This window comes from Protopterus annectens, chromosome 1.part0, assembly GCF_019279795.1.
Source record: "Protopterus annectens isolate FY-2018-M chromosome 1.part0, PAN1.0, whole genome shotgun sequence".
Lineage (NCBI taxonomy): Eukaryota > Metazoa > Chordata > Ceratodontiformes > Protopteridae > Protopterus > Protopterus annectens.
Genome location: NC_056725.1, coordinates 1,333,329,381 through 1,333,350,314, shown reverse-complemented (window position 1 = coordinate 1,333,350,314; position 20,934 = coordinate 1,333,329,381). Strand labels below are relative to the sequence as shown.

Below are 20,934 nucleotides of genomic sequence, written 5' to 3'. Positions count from 1 at the left end.
AGAATGCACTGAATCCTTCTGTAGCACAAGAAGGAACATTTAAAAACAAGCTCATGACCCCAAGTATTTCCAGCTGTTTCTATCCTCTTTCTGACTGATATTCAAATGATTCAGTATATTTCTTGTGTAAGAATGACTGATAGATTTGATTTTTTTTTCTTTTTATCAAAACAGGTCTTGGTTGCAAATAAGGAAATGTAATCCGTTGCTTTGTGTATTGCATACAGTATATACTGCGTAGGTGTGTATTATATACTGTGTATATGTATGCATTGCATTGTATATACTGTGTATGTGTATTATATAATGTGTATATGTATGTATTGCATTGTATATGCTGTGTATTGTATACTTTATATAGTGTGTATGTTATATTGTATATTGTGTATACTGTATATACTGTGTATTGTATAGTGTGTATATGCTTGCATTGTATACTATATATATATATATATATATATATATATATATATATATATATATATATATATATATATATATATATATATATACATATGTATATATATATATATATATATATATATGTGTGTGTGTGTGTATCGTATACTGCATTTACTGTATATTTCTGAAGAAGAAATAAGGGATCTAGGGACCCAAGTAGATAGTCAGCTTTCCTTTGATAACCATGTTGCCAAAGTGGTTAGAAAATCCTTCTATGTGACCCATCTGATCACGAAAGGGTTTGCATCAAGATCTAAGGATGTAATGGTGCCCCTCTACTCTTCCCTCATCAGACCCATTATTGAGTACAATGCACCAATTGGAATGTACCTGGCTAAGCATCTCCAGCAGCTGGAGAGACCACAGAGGTACCTAACCAAGAGGATTACTGGCCTCAAACAGTTGCCCTATGCAGCACGATTGAAAAAGCTAAGATTGTTTTCTGTTTCCTACCGCTTTCTCAGAGGCAATCTCTGTCTAACGTACAGAGCCATGTCCAACCCAGAATTGTTGAACATGCTCCATCTTAGCAAAACCAAATCTACTAGAGCTATATGCTCTAGGGACATAAACCTCAACACAACAATGAATAGAACATGCTGGAGGGATAGATTCCCTTCGCAGAGCCTTCCCTTACTATGGAACAGGGTCCCGATCTACATAAGACAAGAGCCCCTCACTACCACTCTTCAAGAGGAACCTTGATGAGTGGATGGGTAACAGAAAGTTCACACCGGGGATCACACCAACAGCACTACTAGATAGGGGCCAAGAGTACTAGCTGCTAGTACAAGGGTCTAGGGAACTACTAAAGGGGTGGTGAATACCACACAACGTGGCTGGGCTAATATATGCCTTCGGGCAGATAGCCCTGTACCAACCTATGAACCTATATGTGTGCATTGACTTTTGCCATAGTGGTACAAGCAGCCTACATTTAACAAGTACCTGTGTTTGATTGTAAGGGAAGATCATAGGCAATAATGTAAACATGTTTAATTAATAACCTTACTGTTTAAATAAATCACCTTTTTATTTATTTTTTTCTTTTAGTGATTTTGACCAGTTGCCTAATGATGTTCCAATTTCTGCCATCATTGCAGATAAAGAGGAAAAGAAAGGATTCTCAAGATATTATGTGAGTACTATTTCTTTCCTCACATAATTCTCATTATTATAATAATAATAATACTAATATGCTTAATCATGCTATTGTTTTCATGTAAGGGAATTACACCACCTCACACAAATTTACCTGTGTATGTATATATGTGATGTTAGGTAGTCCAATCTCACCTTCATTTTTACTTATGGGTTCGGAGCTGATCCTCGGCTCCGACTCAGCCGATTTTCAAGCTCGAAGACTTCTGGTTGGCTCGTGTTTAAGCAGGTATCTCATGGTGCACCAGTGCAATCCCCAGATTTCATTTGCCGCATCGAGTTCGGATGTGCATCTCTTGGCTCTGGCTAAGTTTTTGCAATTTTCATTATTCTAGTGGTTTTTTGCATAGTTACTGAATATATGCATTTATAGGGCTTTATCTTTATTGTCGTGTGGTCTTGTGACCGTATTAGTAGTATTCTGTGTACCAGTAGTTAGGCGCAATTGCACTTTGCCTATATCGTTAGTTTTGGCGGTTTCAGCTTTTCCTGTTATTTACTAGAAAGTATACAGTTAGGGTTCACCTTAATTGCCTTGTGTGACCAGTATTAGTAGTCTCCTGTGTATCAGTAGTTAGGCGCAGTTGCGATTTATTGTCTAGTTAGTTAGTTTGGCGATTTCGCTGTTTTTAATCAGTAGGGGCTCCTATTGATTATTTTCCTGTCAAGCGATTATTGTTGACTGGTGGTCTTTAGCGGGGACCCCTTAAGTCTTAATTACTTACAGTTGCTAATTTTGCTCCCACCTTTTTAGGATGTATGTGTGTGTGTTGTGGTATTCTGGGTCTGTTTGAATTAGAAGACCTGGTTCTTCACAGGGCTAGGCCCATTTAACTTAGAGGACCTAGTCCTCATGTTGCTACTCCATTGTATTTTATTTGAAAAATTGTCCTGTGTGACTGAATTTGTCTGTTGTTTAGTGAAAAACATAGTTTTCTTTCTTACACCAGGCTAGGCCTGTTTAACTTAGAGGACCTAGACCTCGTGTAATTCTTCTGCAGGGCTAGGCCCGTTTTAGTTAGAGGACCTAGTCCTCGGTCATTCTCATTCTCTTTATCTTTCCTCTCTGGTTGCTTGTGTGTTGCAATGTCTACGGATAGCAAGGAGCACAAACCCTCTGGGTTTAAAAAATGTATGAAGTGCTCCCAGAAAATATCTTTGACGGATGGCCACAGTAATTGTGCCTACTGTTTGGGAGCCATCCATTTTCAAGAATCATGTTTGCTCTGTCATGCTTTCTCTCCTAGAGTGTTACAGGAGAGAAAGAACAAACTGATACTCAGGGGTCTTTTGAAGCCTACCTTCGAGGAAGCTTTGTCTGGTTCTTTGGCTTCTTTGTCTAAGTCTTCTAAGTCAAGATCGGACTCAAAATCAAAAGGTTCAAAAAGGGCTTCTCCAGCACCGGCTATTGTTTTGGAGCCACATGCCAAATTAACAAAACCTGCCTCCTCGACTCCTCAGTCTTCGGAGCCGAAGGAGAGCACAGTGGTTTTAGAGTTATTCACAGGTGCTTCGGTGCCGACTGCTGAACCCTTGCAAATAGTTGAGACTGCTTCTCGGAGCCAGTCTGTAGAGTCCCTACTGGTCTCCTTGATGGTCAAATCTCCAGTGCCTGCTAGGTTGAGATCCCCAACCTTATCTTCCAGATCTTCCAGGAGTCTTTCAGAAGAAGATGTGGAGAGGGTAGTACTGAGACTCCTCAAGTCATCTGCCCTGCCTAAATTTTTGTTGGCTCTGACCCAATCTGCTCCAGAGCCACTCGAACCAGTCTTGTCCTCATCCGTGATTCCTCCTCCGAGTCATGTTGTTTTTTTCAGAGCCGGAGTGCTTGTTACCAATGGAGGAACCCTCTGTTCCGGCTCCCCTTGCTGTTGCATTGGAGCCGAGTTCGGCTCCGACATGCTCGGCTCCGTCCGTCGTTTCCAGGGACCGAAGCTCTTCTCTCGGCGCCGAGGGGGAGGGTTTGAATTGATCTTCATCGGTTCCCAGCCTTCCTCTCAGTGGGTCCGCCAGGGTGAGCTTGGACCCTGCATCTATCTCGGAGCCGATGGCTCGGGCTCTGGCACCGTCCTTTTGGAGCGGGGATGGTCTTTGGAGCCGGAGAGGTCTGCTTTTGAGGTGATGAGGAGTGTGCTGTCACAATCTAAAGCTCCTGCCAGTGGTACAAGCACTCTTCCCCCCCAGGGCTCCCACTTTGGTCTCAGTACCTGCTCTCTCCGGAGACAGCAGAGACCCAGAGCCTCAGGAGCCACTGGCTGGTAGCCCCCACTCTTCCGGGACCTCCCCAGAAGGTCCCTTCGAGGAGCCCCCTTTGAAGAGAGTATGCAAGAGGAAGCATATTGACACCCAGGATGAGTCTCTGACATCAGACACTGACCTCGATGAGTCGGAGGGATCCCCCATGTCATCCTCTGATGATGTCTCCTTTGTGGACATTCTCGAGATCCTTAAACAGAGGTGTGACTGGCCCAATGTCAACCCTTCTGATGAGGAGTCGGTGTACCTGAAGGCTTTCAGGTCTCAACCCTCTGCCTCTTGGGTGTCTCCACCTTTCGACAAGCTAATGGATCTGGTTAGTCGGAAGGTGTGGGATACTCCTGATGCCATGGGGCCAGTCCCTAGAAGACCAAATAAGTTCCTGTCCGCCCCTCCTGGAAAAGAATTCTTGTCTAAGGGCGATGCCATGGTGGTGGCGGCAGCCACGATGAAGGAGTTGGCGGAGACTTCTTCCTCTGTTCATCCGTCAAACAAGGAGTCTTGACAGATGGACAGATTTGGGAAGCATGTATTTAGTTCAGAGGCTTTTACACTTCAATCCCTAAACTATCTTTCCCATTTGACGAGGTTGCAGAGGGATCTCCTCAAGGAGTTACGAGATTCCATACAGGGTGCTTGTTCTGGGGGAGTCCCAGATAGGATTTCTGCTCAATTGTCCACCCTAAATTCAGTAGTTAACTCCTCCATGCGGCTTATATCTCATGCGGCTGATGGAGCGAGCAGAGCAGCAGGTTCAGGAGTTGCCCTTAGGCGCCACTCCTGGATGCGCTTGTGTAATTTTGCGGAGCCATTTAAGTCCACCTTCACCAATGCCCCATTTGATGGTTCCTCCTTGTTTGGTTCCAAGGTGAAAGAAACACTCACTCGGTGTGAACAGGAAGGAAAGACTCTCCCTGCCATGGGAGTCCGTTTTACCATCCCCTCTCAACCATACCCCAAAGGTGAAAGGGGAGGTAAGATGTGGTTCAGAAAGTCCCAGAGGGCCTTTCCAGACACACAGAGTGAATCCTCCTTCAGAGGCAGAGGAGGAGGAAATGGTAGACATCGCCCTAGAGGCAGGGGCGGTCCGCAATACCAGCAAAGCCGTGGTTCCTTTCGAGGGCGGCCTTATCATTGCTCCTGATGTGGGACTCGACTGCGCTTCTCTGGGGCCAGTTGAGGGTCGCATTTCTTTGTATTCAGAAGCCTGGCTAAATATAACCGAAGACAAGTGGGTACAAAGAGTTGTTACCAGAGGCTATATCATACCCTTTTCCCTTCCACCGTTTGTTCCCAAGAAGATCCCAGATGTTCCACCCAATCACAGGGATCAGGCAACTGTAGAAATCAACAAGTTGCTCTCAAAAAGAGTCATCCAGCTCGTTCTAGCAGACTAGATAGGATCCGGAACTTACTCCAGGTTATTTTTAGTCCCAAAACGAACCGGAGACTGGAGGTCAATATTGGACCTCAGCAGATTAAACGAATCCGTGAAAAAGGACAAGTTTCGGATGGTAACACTGCAATCGATACTCCCGTTGTTAAGGAAAGACTATTGGATGTGCTCTCTAGATCTCCAAGACACCTACTACCATATAAAAACGGACAAGGCATCAAGGAGGTATCTGCGCTTCTGGCTGGGAGCCAGCCATTATCAGTTTCGTGCACTGCCCTTTGGTCTCACCACAGCCTCCAGGGTGTTCACCAAATGCATGGCAGTAGTGACAGCTCACCTGAAATGTCAGGGATTCGAGGCATTTCCGTATTTGGATGACTGGCTCCTGACTGCCCCCACCAGGCATCTACTTCTCCAAAACAGGGACGCCACCATCCAGCTTTGTGCTCAACTAGGGATCTCCATAAATTGGGAAAAATTTGCATTACTGCCCTCGCAATCTGTGATTTTTATAGGCGCAGAGGTAGACACAGTGGATATGACAGTTTGTCTTCCCGCCGAAAGAGCACAAAACCTTATCTCGCAAGTTCAGCGACTTCTCCCGCTTCGAAAGGTCAAAGCAAAGTGGATTCTTCAACTTCTTGGAACGATGGCCTCAACCATTCTGTTAATACCTTTAGCCAGGTTGCACATGAGAATTCTTCAATGGCTCCTGTTCTCCCAATGGTCGTAGCAATATCTACTGCTGAATCACCCTATTCTGCTGACGGAATCATGCAAAAAGGACCTTCGTTGGTGGATAGCCCCCAACAACTTGTTCACGGGAGCTCTCGTTGTGCCTGCCCAACCCGTTGCCACTGTGACCATGGATGCCTCCCAGGTCGGGTGGGGGGGCATTATCTCGGCAGGACTGTCCACGGCACATGAAAAGTACACGAGGCTCATCTGCATATCAACATTCTGGAGATGAGAGTGGTGCTTCTGGCACTGCAAGCACTTCAAGACCTTCTTCCTCCAGGGACGATTGCGATACAATCGGACAACATGTCGGTTTTGTGGTATATCAAGTACCAGATCTTACCCACTCTGTCGAGAGGCCATGCGAGTTTGGGAATGGGCGATTTCTTCCCAGTGCTTTCTGGTGGCAACGCACATTCCGGGGACAACCAGCATGATAGCCGACAAGCTGAGCCAGGCAATCTTGCTGCCCCACGAGTGGTCTCTGAAACGGGAAATAGTGGAACAGATTTTCTGAAAATGGGGACAACCTTGCTGCGACCTTTTTGCCAGTCTAGTCAATGCCAAGTGCACCAGTAATTTTTCCCTAATTCCCCCACCGGGGGAAGCACCCAGAGATGCTCTAGTCCATGATTGGCCCACGGGACTTCTCTATGCCTTTCCTCCAGTCTCTCTTATCTCCAAAGTGATACAGAAAGCCAACCGACTGGGAAGCAAGTTAATCTTCATTGCTCCTTACTGGCCTCATCAGGTCTGGCTCCCCTTCCTCGACCCTCTTCTCCTGGATGATCCTTGGATCCTGGACCCAGTTCCAGATCTATTGACTCACATGTCAGGTTCGCTACACCCCTCTCTCCACACCCTCAAATTGACAGCTTGGCTGCTCCAGTTCCATCTCTAGTCAGGCTTCATGATGTTTCATCATCAGTGTCCCATATTCTTTTATCCTCGCATAAACCATCAACCAGAAGGTTGTATGACAGTAAATGGAAAAGTTTCTCTATTTGGGCACAGAAAATGAAAGTGGATCCTTACACCGCTCCTGTTCCCGTAATTCTGGAATTCCTTTTGGAGCTTTTTCAGCAGGGATCTGCCGCAACTACCATTAAAGTACAATTGGCGGCTATCTCACATTTTTATTTGGGATCTGTTAACCTTATGTCACATAAGTTATGTAAAGCTTTCTTGAGAGGAGCCACTTTACTGAGACCACCTTTACAGTAACCTGTTGCTTCTTGGGACTTAAATTTTGTGTTGTAACATCCTCTCCCTTTGAACTGTCTCATTCAGCTTCCTTAAAGTACTTGTCTTGGAAGTCTGTGTTCTTGGTAGCTATTACATCAGCCAGACGTGTTTCTGAGCTACATGCCCTGTCTATTAAGCTACCTTATTTAGTTTTTCATAAAGACAGGGTTTCTTTACTTAGCAACCCTTCATTTGTTCCCAAAGTTTGTTCTTCTGCCACATTGAACCAGTCCATTGAGCTTCCAGTTTTCTTTCCCAATCATAGCAATGCAGCGGAATATCGTTTCCACCAGTTGGATGTTCACAGACAGCTATGTTTTTATTTGCAATGGACCAAATAATTTTGAAAGTCAGACCAGTTGTTAGTTTCCATTTCTGATTCCATATTGGGCTTACCAGTTTCCAAGGTGACATTGTGTAACTGGATTTTGAGTTGCATAGCTTTCATCTACAGTTCGGAGGGCAGACCTTCACCCCACAGGATCAAGGCTCACTCTACCAGGTCTCTGTCTACCTCTGCAGCCTTCCAGGCCAGGGTACCAATTGATCATGTCTGTGCAGCAGCTACATGGGCTACCCCTAAAACCTTCATTACTCATTATAGGTTGGATTTGGCTTCTAGGGGTAGAGCATCCTCTGGCTCCATGGTGCTCAGGAGTATCTTCCAATGAGCCACCCAAGAATAAGGCGCTAGGGATGCTGTCCCATATGTAAAAATGAAGGTGAGATTGGACTACCTAACATAAAGAAGTTATGTACTCACCATAACGTTCCATGTTGGTAGTCCATCTCACCCTTCATTTTTACCAACCCTCCCTCCTGCCCCCATCCTGGAAGATCTGGAGGGAATATTGTAAATTTCTTGGTTGGTGACCCTTTAGTATTGGTTTGTTGGTTAGGGGTTTCTTTCTATTTCTTTTTATCGCTAGTGAGCAGCAAACAAGATCTGGGGATTGCACTGGTGCACCATGGGATACCTGCTTAGCCACGAGCCAACCAGAAGTCTTCGAGCTTGAAAATCGGCCGAGTCAGAGCCGAGGATCGGCTCCGAACCCATATGTAAAATGAAGGGTGAGATGGACTACCAACATGGAACGTTATGGTGAGTACATAACTTCTTTATTGTTGAAAGGTGGAACTGTTGGCTACTGACAGAAGTTTCTTTCTGATTCTCACTGTGACTCATTTGAGGCTTTAAGTATCTCATTTTCTGGTGCTGACCAGATAAAGGATCAGATATTTCCAGCTGAGGAAAGATCGCTACTACAGAGTTAATTTACCTCATTGTACAGAAACCATGAATGGTGAAGGCAGACAATGTATTCCTGGTACTAGTAGTTTGCCAGTAACTCTGTCTACCAGGTGAGTTGTAGATCCTAATTCATCCATGGCCTAATTGTTACCTCCTCATAACTAATAGTTGTAATTCTACGATAGACGCAAGCATTTCAATTACAGCTAATCTAGGGTTGGAGATGGGAGGAGGTGGGCATGAGAATTCAGTATAATTAAAGGTGAACCTACAGTGGAACGACTCATTTTACTGTTAATATACCTGGAGTTTTGAGATAGGAGAAGGACTTACTCCAGGCATTAGCATTTTCTAAACTTGGTCCTTGAGATGGGGCAGTGAGAAGGGTTTTACTCTGACATCTGCATTTCCCATTCTAAGCTATCTCTCGGAGATGCTGCTCCTAAACAGAGGCACTCCTTAAAGTACAATCCTAGATACAGTTGGGGTCTGCATTTATGTTCTTATCAGTTATTTACAGTTTGAGGGACAGAATGAAGAGGAAAGGGTTTCACTTTCCTAATTCAGTACAAGAGACATGATAAGGGAACAGAAAGGGAGATGGGAATTTAAATCAACATGCTTCACTATGAGGGAGGAGTTGAAATGTGGACTTAGTGTGTTACATTTCTTCTTAGAATAGGATTCCTGAAGACATAGCTCTGAACTACTACTCTTGATTTTGAAAAATGTCCGTAATGTTGCCGAATGTTATTAGCCTGTTCCTCTTATAACTGTAGATTTTCTGGTAAATAATGAAAGACTACAGTCAGTCAGTAATGACAGACAGAGTTTCATACTAATATTTATTTCAGAAAAACATGATGGTGCAAAACCTGTTGTTCTGTTAACATTTTAATGGATTAGAGTGATATTTACAAACTGTCCCTGATTTATGGTCTTTATTTCCTCCCCCAATTATTTTTGATTTTGATTTTGTTGTTGATTCTTGAGGAAAGAAGTTGAGAGCAATGCCTGAAAGGTCAAGAGTGGTCTCCTCCAAATAACACCACTAAGGCTTGGCTTTCCATTATAAGGGGAGGATAAGTGGGGAACTATCCTAGACTTGAGCAATTATTTATTTTTTGTTTGATATCTGGGTAAATGAACTGGTCTAAAGTAATTTTTCAGTTTTGATGTCCTGGGGTAAAGAAGCAAACCGCACAAGATTGTCATCAGGAATGCAATACCTAAGAGTATATACATGGCCTAGCAAATGCAGGTATTTATTATGCTCAGGAATGTAATGACTAAAGTTGTACATGTGGCATATCAAATGCAGGTATTTATTATGCTCAGGAATGTAATAACTAAAGGTGTATACATGTCATAGCAAATGCAGGTATTTATTATGCTCACGGTGGTAGAAGATCATTGCAGAAACCATACATGGCACATTGCAATGCTGTACAGATGCAAAAGGGCACATGTAATGAGTAATATTTGGTCAGCCAAAGCAGATCAAGGCATGGCCCCCTCCAAAGAGTTTTTTCTTTCTACCAGTTAACCTAAATACTGCCAGGTAACTGGACTAGTAGAACAAAAAAAGAGCAACAACAAACAAGAAATTGAAATTTTACGCAAAGCAGAAACTACCTATAGTCTCCCTCATTTGTTTAACACTCTAGTCTATCAGATGTTTCAAGAGTGCATAAAAGAGGTCTCAGTAGTTGGATGGTAAAAGTAGTGTTACTGAGTATAAAACCTTACCTAGTTTGTACACATTGCTGTGATAACTTGGTTGCCTTGCTCTGATGCTTATGGGCAGGGATACCGTACGTGCAAACTGGTAGCAGTGACTTAGTGGCTTTTTTGACTGGCTGTTTATAATAGAAACTAAACATTAACATAGAAAGTCTCCAGACCTCACAGTGTCTCACAACAAACTTTGTTTAGTTTTAGACATTGATTGTCTCCATTGCTGTACAGAGTGAGGCTTATTATTCACCCTGAAACCCTCCTTCTCTCTAACAAAATAGGAATTACCACTTACCTACAAAGGTACTGTCTTATGCTATTATTTTTTTACTTGCTTACTACTCTTTCCAGAGTGTGATACAGAAAAAAGTCTTGTGTATAATGTACTTGTTTTCTTTCTCTTGCATGTTTACCATACCTCTCAACTGTACAGATTTTCGCCTCATATTTTTGATCCATTTTTCATAAAATTGTGTTTTTCTGACACATTAGTGGCAAATAATTGAAGACTGAAGTTAGAAAATAATGACAGACGTTTGAGTTTCAGACTTCATACCCTTCAGAAAACCCATGTTAATGCAAAACCTGTTATTCTATCAACCTTCTATGTTTGTAAGAGCAGTACTTAAAAACTGTCCCTATTTTTGGGCCTTTGTCCCACTTTCATTTATGGTTTTGTCCAGATTTCTTGCTCTAAGAGGTTGACAGGTATTAATTGTTTATGTTGATTGGCTGTTAATTCTGTTTGCAAGATAAAGCACACTAATAGTGTTATGACTACATAAACTGATACATTTTATTGACTGTTACATGAAAGCTAAGTGTTACTGGTTGCAATGTTGTTCTGCTCATGTTTTCTTCAAATGTCCAATCATTGCACTAGTCTATGTACACCTTTAGTAAACATAGTACATAGACTGAGTATTATCTTTAATCTGTTATTTTTATTTTTAAATTATTTAGCATTCGTATGGAGATCAGATAAACAGCTCTATAATGTTATAGTATTATTTTATAATGCAAATAGACTTTAAAATGATGTACTGTAGAGCAACATTCAAGATACTGTAGGGCAGTGGTGCACAGCGTCCGGCCCCGGGGCCAAATCCGGCCCTTGATGCAACACCATCTGGCCCCCAGAGAGTAACCAAAAATTAAAAAATAAATGAAAAACGCCATGTCTTACTCCAGTCATGCAAACTTTCCAGCATGTGCTTACTTACCTAATTGACTGCAGTTGCGCACACCTCTAATTTTAACTGCGGAAGTAACTATTCTTTGTTGTTTATAACTTGTAGTCTGTAAGCAGTAGTAACTTTCTGCAAGAGTTTGTAATAAGTCATGGCTGCAAGCTAGAGTAAAGTTAAATGCAAAGTTGAAGTAGAAAACAGGCAATTTCATGACTGCTGCCTTAAGTAAAAATGCCAGTCACCTGTACCTATTGTTAACTCGTAATAACTTACTATGTTTTGAGGTGGCCCACAGATGCATTAAGAATTTGCTAATAATTTAAGTGATTGCAATGCTTAGCTTGGTCTTGTAATGACTTCAAAATTTAGCAAAATGTTGTAAATGCTTAAGAAGGATGCACAGTGCATGCAGTCATTTTCAGAGTTATTTGCCTATTTACAGTGGTTTAGACAATATTCCTTTAAGTAGGCAAATAACTGTGTTATCATTTATGGGTTTCTTTTAGTGAAGAAAATGTCTGTAATTGTTGGGCCCTTTTCTCTGTATGTGTGAGTGAGAGTAAGTATATATGCATTTGTGTATATTTTTGTGAGTCTGTGTGCCTGTGCATGCACCTGCGTGTGTGTGTTTTCGTGTGTGTATATGCACATGCACCTATGTATATATGTGTGAGTCTGCATCTGCCTGTATGTGTAAGTATGTGACTTTCTGTGTGAATTATATATATATATATATATATATATATATATATATATAAAACTATATATCAATGTATATATATATATATATATATATATATATATATATATATATATATATGTATAGTTATATATCAATGTATATATATATATATATATATATATATGTATAGTTATATATCAATGTGTATAGATATATATATATATATATATACATTGATATATAACTATACATATATATATATACACACACACACACACACATATATATATATATATATATATGTGTGTGTGTGTGTGTGTGTGTGTGTGTGTGTGTGTGTGTGCGCGTGCCACGGTGGTGCACCTTCTGTGTTGAGTCTGCGTGTCCTCCCTGTGGTCGAGTGGCGTTCGAAAGACATGCGTAAATGGGTGTGCCTTCGTTGAAGGTTGGGTGTCGAGCTGGCACTGTAAAAATCTACTGCCAATCATTAGCGGACCAGAGTTCCACTGTGGCGACCCCTAACCGGGAAAAGCCGAAAGAAGAACATATATATATATATATATATATATATATATATATATATATATATATTTGTATATTTATATACGGGTCTGCTTTCAATTATCAAAATTTCAAAACTTCGAATCTCATATGGCCGGGACCATATGATTGAAGTTTTGAAACGTAGAACATTCAAATAAAAAAAAAAAAATGAAGACACATTTATGCAAGGGTCAAGCTCCCCTGCACCCTCCACCCCCCACTAAAATACACTAACTCCGAGATCGTACTACAGCAAGCAAAAGGGAATATTCCCGTTCCGCGCTGTATGGAGATCGCCTTTTAAGTGTTCGAAGTTTTAAAACTTCGATCAAATTTCATATGGCCGAAACTGTATGGAGTTCTGAAACTTCGATCACTTAAATGGGACCTATATATATATATATATATATATATATATATATATATATATATATATATATATATATATATTATATGTATTATATATAATATATGTGTGTGTGTGTATATATATATATATATATATTATATATATATATATATATATTATATGTATTATATATAATATATGTGTGTGTGTGTGTGTGTGTATATATATATATATTTGTGTGTGTGTCTATATAGGTGTAGTCATTTTAAAGACTTACAAACTCTCGGTAAAATACTTCTGGAAACAATTACATATTCTACATCAACTTTGAAACATTAGATTGAGAAAATATTTTACATTAAAATATGTTTATATATATATTTGTATGTATGTGTGTGTGTGTATATATATATATATATATATATATGTATATATATATATATATATGTATATATGTATATACACACACACACACACACACACACACACACACACACACACACACACACACACACACACACACACTAATGATAATGCTAAGCAGTTTATCACATAGCCTATTATTTATGCACAAAAAGTCCCCCAGGGACAGAGACGTAATGGACCTTCCAGAGGTGGTGAGGCCTATCCCCACAATCTTTGGCAGTTTATTTCTCTTTAACACCCACCCTGTGAGGCATTATTGTATGATTATTTTGTGCAAGAAAGCCACACTTTAGTTGCCATTCTGTGCGTAATTCTCACTACATTCTCACCACAGCTGGCGACCTCTAACCGGGAAAAAGCCGAAAGAAGAACTTTGTAGAGAATCAAGTGTGACTGAACCTTTTGGTGAATATAATGAATACACCTTAAAATATTTTTGCGATACAGTCATCATATATTATCTCATGGCTAGTAGGCAAGTCTTTTGCATCTCTTATATTTAACCATGTCTCTGTAGCTGCAATTACATCTGGGGTAAATACTGACATCCAGCTATGTAGGTCTGTAATTTCATTTTTGATGCTATGGAAATTTACATGAATCGTTTTAAACATGAGGATTTATAGTAGATGAGATATTTTGGTCATTAAAGGTGCTGTCAGGTTGAGGCCCTCGATTAGACTGTATGTATCTGTGGATTAAAATACATTTTGGTTTAAAGTAACACTTACAAATATGTTTGAATAGCTACACCCTACATAATGCCCTGCCATAAGAAATCTACCACTGAAGCTGTACTGTAATAGTTTACTTCATAGAGATATACAACAGGAGAGAATTATACTAGGAGATCTAAACATTAATTGGTCCACAGCTGCAGGCAAATCCTCTTGCCTCTACCGGCTTATATGGAGTAATTCAGCTTATCCAGATCTTCACTAGAACTGGTAAAGCCACTGGCAAAGGAAAAATATTAGACTGGATATTAACAACAAATCCAAGAAAAATCACCCATGCAGGAATCAAGCTTATCTCTGTCAATAACAGCAACCCATATCTTTGTAGTATGGAATCATAATATAAAGAGAAATACATAGTGTAACACAGTTAACAGTAAACAAAGTTCAGTTGGAATACCTTTATATCTGTCTTTAATGCGCAGCTAGGAATCATTAAAAACATGCTGTTGGAAGATGTGGTAACCCACTTTAACAAAATCTTCTTTACAGTGCTAGGCTTTGTTGCCCCTCCTATATAAAAAGCATTAAAACAGAACCTGCCCCACAGGCTAATTCCTAAAATTAAGGAGCTTATGCAGCAAAGAGATGAGGCATAGAAACAAATGTTATCAAGATGAATTACCATACAGCCTGCAGTGGCATAGAGAGCTGTCAAACCAAGCAAAACAAACAAACAAAAAAACAACTCCAAAATGCAAAGGAACATTGTTACAATAACCAACAACAAGCTTACAGCAAATGTCCCCCAAATTTTCTGGTTGACTATTAAAAATCTTTCAAACAGACATCAGGCATAAAGCAGACGCTGGAAGCACTTACATGGCCTCAGAACCTCTCTGCCGCCTGTTTGATTACTAGCCCCAGTTGTCACCACTTGAAAAGTACTGCTTCTCCTGTGTTCGATAAGCACTCATATGGGTTGTTTATTACTTTTTGCTGCTGTTTTTCTTGTGAGTTAATGTCAGGTAGAAAGGGCATGTGTCAGTGTGGAAGGCAGATTCCACAGAAAGACACCGCACTATGCTCTGCTTATTTCTGCCTAGGCCTAGAACACAACCATACATTGTGCAGAGTTTGCAAAGCCTTCATCCTGAAGACTCTTAGAAGCCGCCTTTCCTTCCCTTAGATTGTACTTAGAGAATCAGCGCCTAAAGCACCTGCACGGGATATGGATCCAATGTTGGGTCTTTCTGAAGATCCCAAGAACTCATGAGGGCCAGGAACTTAGGCTCGAAACCATGGCTGCTCCTGTACCCAGGTGTCCCTTCAAGGCTAATGAAGGGGTCTCGCCACCTCATCAGAAACTGCAGATTCTCCCTGATGGGCACTTTGGCGGAGGCCATTAAGGAGACTGCCAGCATGTCCCAGAGGGAACTGCAGGTGTCCGACCTGGGCACTGGGGGGGGCGGGACCATAGCTTATCATTTCTGAAGGCCTGCATGGGGTTACTCAGATTGTGGTCTAAGAAGATGTTATTTTGGAAGTTGTGGAATGTCGCCAAACACCTGGACCCCTACTGTGTTAACGTATGTTCGTGAGCCTTCTAAAAGAAAAAAACAGAAAACCAAACACATTCTCCGTCCAACATGCTCTTCCATTCTAAAAGCTCTGACTGGCAGGGCTCTCACCAAGGCCTTGAATGCTTTCTTCATGGCCTTATGCAAGTGCACTGGCTCAGGTCCAGGCCCCTTTTTCCCCTCCACTCCTAGAAAAAGACCTCAGTCTTTCTTCTGATGAAGATTCCTCTGGGAATAATTCTCTTACCTACTCCTCTCAGATTGCTTCTCCTCTGGGGTATGCTTCCCCAGGAGGAGGAGTCCAATGGAGCAGACTCCCATGAGGAAGATATCACTTTAGGGGAGACAGTTGTTCAAATGAAAGACTATTTCAAAGGGGATTGCAGTCAGGTATCCGAGACACAAAATGGGTATTATGACCTCTTACAGATGGAGTCTCCTAATCCTTCTGCAATCCCCCCTGTCCGACCTGCCTTTTTGGATGCCATTTTGGCTGCTTCCAAATCCCCAGACCTCCTGCACCTAAATGCCCTGCTATGTAACTGTTTAAGGCCCCATCAGCTGACGCAGCTACCATTTCTGTGGCTGTTCATAAAACCTCCAAATTGCTATTCTCCTTGCTCCCGTCTGATAAGGAAAATAGGGTTATGGAGAAGTTATGCAAAAAAGTTTATACTTCTGCCACCTTGGCTGTTAGGACCATTAGCTGTCAGACATGCATGGCCAAACATGCTTTGGCTCTGTTAACGGATGCCATTGAGCAATATGGAGAATTAACAGCCTGCCCTAACAAGTCCAAAATAGCTAACTTTCTTAAATCTTGCATTAAAGTTACCAGACACTTCATTAAATAAAATATAATGACAATGCAGTGGAGGCCTCTGCCAGGGCAGCTGCATCATGGTCAGTCCTAAAAAGGTATTCTTGGCTCAGGCTGCAGCCTTTGCCAGATGACATCAAAGCAAAACTTATGGATGCACCCTGAGATAACAAAGCCTTATTTGGCTCTGCAGCTGTGAGCTCTTCAAGACCCTTCAGGAAAAGGGCAAAGAACTTCAAGACCTTAGGGACATCTTTGTGTCCCCTGTTCACTGCTTCCAGAGGAACTACCCTGTCAAGACCTCCTTTGTTAGGAAGCCCTCTAAACACCTCTCTTCCAAAGTGAAAAAGGATTCCAGAAAGCAGGCCCCTTCCAGATCCTCTCCTTCTACACCTGTTAATCAAGGGAATGAAAAGCAGCCCTTTCAGGCAAAACCTGGTGGTCTGTGACTACCAGGGCCTAAACCCATCTACTCCTGTCTCTTCATCTATCTCTGTCCCTCCCAGCTTGGAAACAGATTAGCCAGGACTCTTTGGTCCTTACCGTTATCAAACAAGGTTACTTCATGACCTGGTAATCCAGAACATCCTTTTGAGGTATCCCCCAACCCCCTCGAGACCAAATGGCTTTCTTTCCTCCAATTCTGCATTCCCTATTATCCCAGGGCACCATTCAGGAGATGCCTCCAGACCTAAGGGGAAAGGGATTCTATTCCAGATAGTTTCTAGTCCCAAGGAAGGAAGGTCCTTGGAGGCCTATCTCATCTAAACATCTTTCTCAAGGTGCCTTCTTTCCACATGCTGACTCTTCTTACCCCCCCCCCCCGATTCTCCCTCAGGCTTACATGGTGTCGTTGGACATAAAAGATGCCTACTTGCACATCCCACTTTTCAGGAAATTCCTTTGATTCTCTGTGTGTTCTTCACATTTTCATTTATATGCTTTGTGATTTGGTCTTTCTACTGTCCCCAGAGTATTCACAAAATGCTTGGCCCCAGTCATGGCCTTCTGCAGAATGCAGGGCATTCAGATCTTTCCCTACTTGGACGATCTCCTTATTCAGGCTTAATCCCCAGGGTTGGTACAAGAGCACCTAGACTACACCATGACCCTGCTAAAGGGTTTAGGGTTCACCATAAATCAACAGAAATCTTCCCTGAACCCATCCCAGGACGATGTGTTTCTTGGTTGCAGGATACTCACAGCCCAAATGATGGGCTGCCTGCCCCCAGACAAAATTCTGACCCTCACCACTTACTTTCAGGGTCTAATGCCACTAAAATCTCTGTCGGCCAGGGAGTTCCTGCAACTACTGGGATTCACACTTTTCAAAGCCTCTCTGAAATTGCACATAATTTGTCCCATAGAAAAAAGACACATGTTGGAATAGTCTCTCTCACTTTTTTTGACAGAGCTTGTGGGATATGGGATTATAGCCTCATTTCTGGTGGTTCTTAGGGATATTAAGAGGAGGATGAGAAGATACACAAACTGTTGAATAAACACTGAAACAATCTTTAATGTAGAAGTTTGTGAGTATGGGAACTGAATAAGTGCTGAGCCCTTTGTGAAGTAAGGAGAACGACTGCTTTAGCAAGAGGGAATCAGTAATGCACCCCATGTCTTGAAAGGAGTATAAGTCTACTAAAATATTAAAACCTGGACTACAGAAAACCTCCAAACTTTATTGCAGGAAACCTGTAGTTCATCAGCATGTTATCCTATCAATTAAAACTTCAAAGCCCTAACCTTATGCCTTAGGCAGAATAATATTAACCACTTAACCATTTATTTGAACATAATGGTTAAAACTAATAATATTTTAAAGGCCTAACTTTTAATACTTGTGTAAATGAAAAATAGCTATTAAGAAAATGAACACTTAAACAGTGTAACACTTTTTACGCAATTCATTCTTGTTTTTAGCTCCCTTCTGTTATTTAACCTTATGTTCTGCAACCTCTAGGTCAACAGGTGGCACACTTGCCTTTGGTGCAGAAAGCTAAGGGATCTAGTGCTACACCAGGTAGCATGATTAATAAGTCTGTGAGCTGTAGCTACTGCAGTACAGGGTTTGATTCCCTCTGCCCTCATTAACCTACTGTGTGACCTTGAACAAGTCACTTAACTATACAGTAGTAAAGGGCAACTGGGACTTTGGGCTAGGCTCCTCAGTTCTCCCCTGGAATGCAAGCCTAGTAACTACCTACGAACCTGAATCCTAAATTTTTGAGGAGGAGATGTTAAACAAATGCATTTAAATAGAACATTCTAGTTATTTCTGTTTATAGTGTCATGATTTTGTTTCCATATTCTGATCTTTAACTTACTAAGTTTTCCTGATGTAAAAAGCAGGACACATGCTGTGTACACATACCCAGATAAACAACACTTAAACTATTTCACTATTCATTGTCCTTAAAATAATTTTGTTTATTTATTTATTTATTATTTATTTTACATTTGGTTATGGAGAAAGTCTGACTGGACACGACTACTTTTTCAACAGAGACCCAGGGAGAAATGCTCCACATATAACAAGAGATTACTACAATTTCACATTTACAGTTCCATGTAAAGGATTACTTGTATAAGATTACATGTACAGTGGGCTGTTTAATAAGTGGGTGGTTTAAACAGTTGTTATGTTTGATGAATGAACAATTAACACCAGTATGATGAGGAATACTGGATGTCCTTCTATTCATATGCTGCAGTATCCATAACATGAGGGGGAGTCCACCTTCGGTTGACTTGTACGTCCAGCAGACACTTCCGGTTGACTCATACATCTGGCTGTTTTACCAAACTTAAATTGCTTCTGCAAAGGTATGTGCCTCGGTCTGCATCACTCGGCATATGTCAGCCATAAACAGACATCAGGTATAAAGCAGACGTCAGCACGCACATACCTCAGAACCTCTCTGCCGCCTGTTTGATTACCAGCCCCAGTTGTCACTCACTTGGAAAAGTTACCTCGTGCTTCTCCTGTGTTCAGATAAGTACTCCATATGGGTTGTTTATTACTTTTTGCTGCTGTTTTTCTTGTGAGTTAATGTCAGATAGAAAGGGCAAGTGTCAGTGTGGAAGGCAGATTCCACAGAAAGACTCGCACGAGCTCTGCTTATTCTGCCTAGGCCCAGAACACAACCATACGTTGTGCAATATTTGCAAAGCCTTCATCCTGAAGACTCTTAGAAGCCGCCTTCCTTCCCTTAGATTGTACTTAGAGAATCAGCATCTAAAGCACCTTGCACGGGATATGGATCCAATGTTGGGTCCTTCTGAAGATCCGCAACTCAAGAGGGCCAGGAATCCTAGGCCTGAAACCATGGCTGCTCCCTGTACTCCAGCTGTCCCTCTCAAGGCCAATGAAGGCCCGGAGACCTCGTCAGAAACCGCAGATTCTCCCTTGATGGGTACCTTGGCGGAAGCCATTAAGGAGACTGCCAGCATGTCCCAGAGGGAACTGCAGGCGTCTGACCTGGGCACTGGGGGGGGGGCATAGCTTATCATTTCTGAAGGCCTGCATGGAGTTACTCAGATTGTGGTCTAAGAAGATGTTATTTTGGAAGTTGTGGAATGTCGCCCAACACCTGGACCCCTTACTGTACATGGTATATCAGAGCCTTCTAAAAAGAAAAAACAGAAAACCAAACACACTTCTCCGGTCCAACATGCTCTTCCATTCGAAAAAGCCCCTGACTGGTAGGCCTTTACCCAAGGCCTCCTGAATGCTTTCATGGCCTTATGCAAGGCACCAGCTCAGGTCCAGGCCCCTTTTCCCTCCACTCCTAGGAAAAGACCTTTGGAATGTCTTTCTTCTGATGAAGATTCCTCTGGGGATAATTCTCTTACCTACTCCTCTCAGATTGCTTCCCCAGAAGGAGTCCAATGGAGCAGACTCTCATGAGGAAGATATTACTTTAGGAGAGACCGTTGTTCAAATGAAAGACTATTTCAAAGGGGATTGCAGTCAGGTATCTGAGACACAAAAGGGGTATTATGACCTCTTACAGAAGGAGTCTCCTAATCCTTCTGTAATCCCCCCGTCCAACCTGCCTTTTTGGATGCCATTTTGGCTGCTTCCAAATCCCCAGACTCCCAACCTCCTGCACCTATATGCCCTGCTATGTTACTGTTTAAGGCCCCATCAGCTGACCCAGCTACCATTTCTGTGGCTGCTCATAAAACCTCCAAATTGCTATTCTCCTTGCTCCCATCTGATAAGGAAAATAGGGTTATGGAGAAGTTATGCAAAAAAGTTTATACTTCTGCCATCTTGGCTGTTAGGACCATTAGCTGTCAGACATACATGACCAAACATGCATTGGCTCTGTTAACGGATGCCATCGAGCAATATGGAGAATTAACAGCCTGCCCTAACAAGTCCAAAATAGCTAACTTTCTTAAATCTTGC

The 20,934-nt window shown here is 41.8% G+C and overlaps 1 protein-coding gene across 4 annotated transcripts in view; it reads left to right on the top strand.

Moving 5' to 3' along the window:
* NCF4 (neutrophil cytosolic factor 4) overlaps window positions 1-20,934 on the top strand; it is a 709,063-nt gene that overhangs the window by 377,169 nt on the left and 310,960 nt on the right. For all 4 annotated transcript variants that reach the window (XM_044066584.1, XM_044066558.1, XM_044066575.1 and 1 more), the window contains one exon: window positions 1,516-1,600. In XM_044066584.1, coding sequence (XP_043922519.1) covers window positions 1,516-1,600 — 85 coding nt within the window. The remainder of the gene's footprint in view (window positions 1-1,515; window positions 1,601-20,934) is intronic.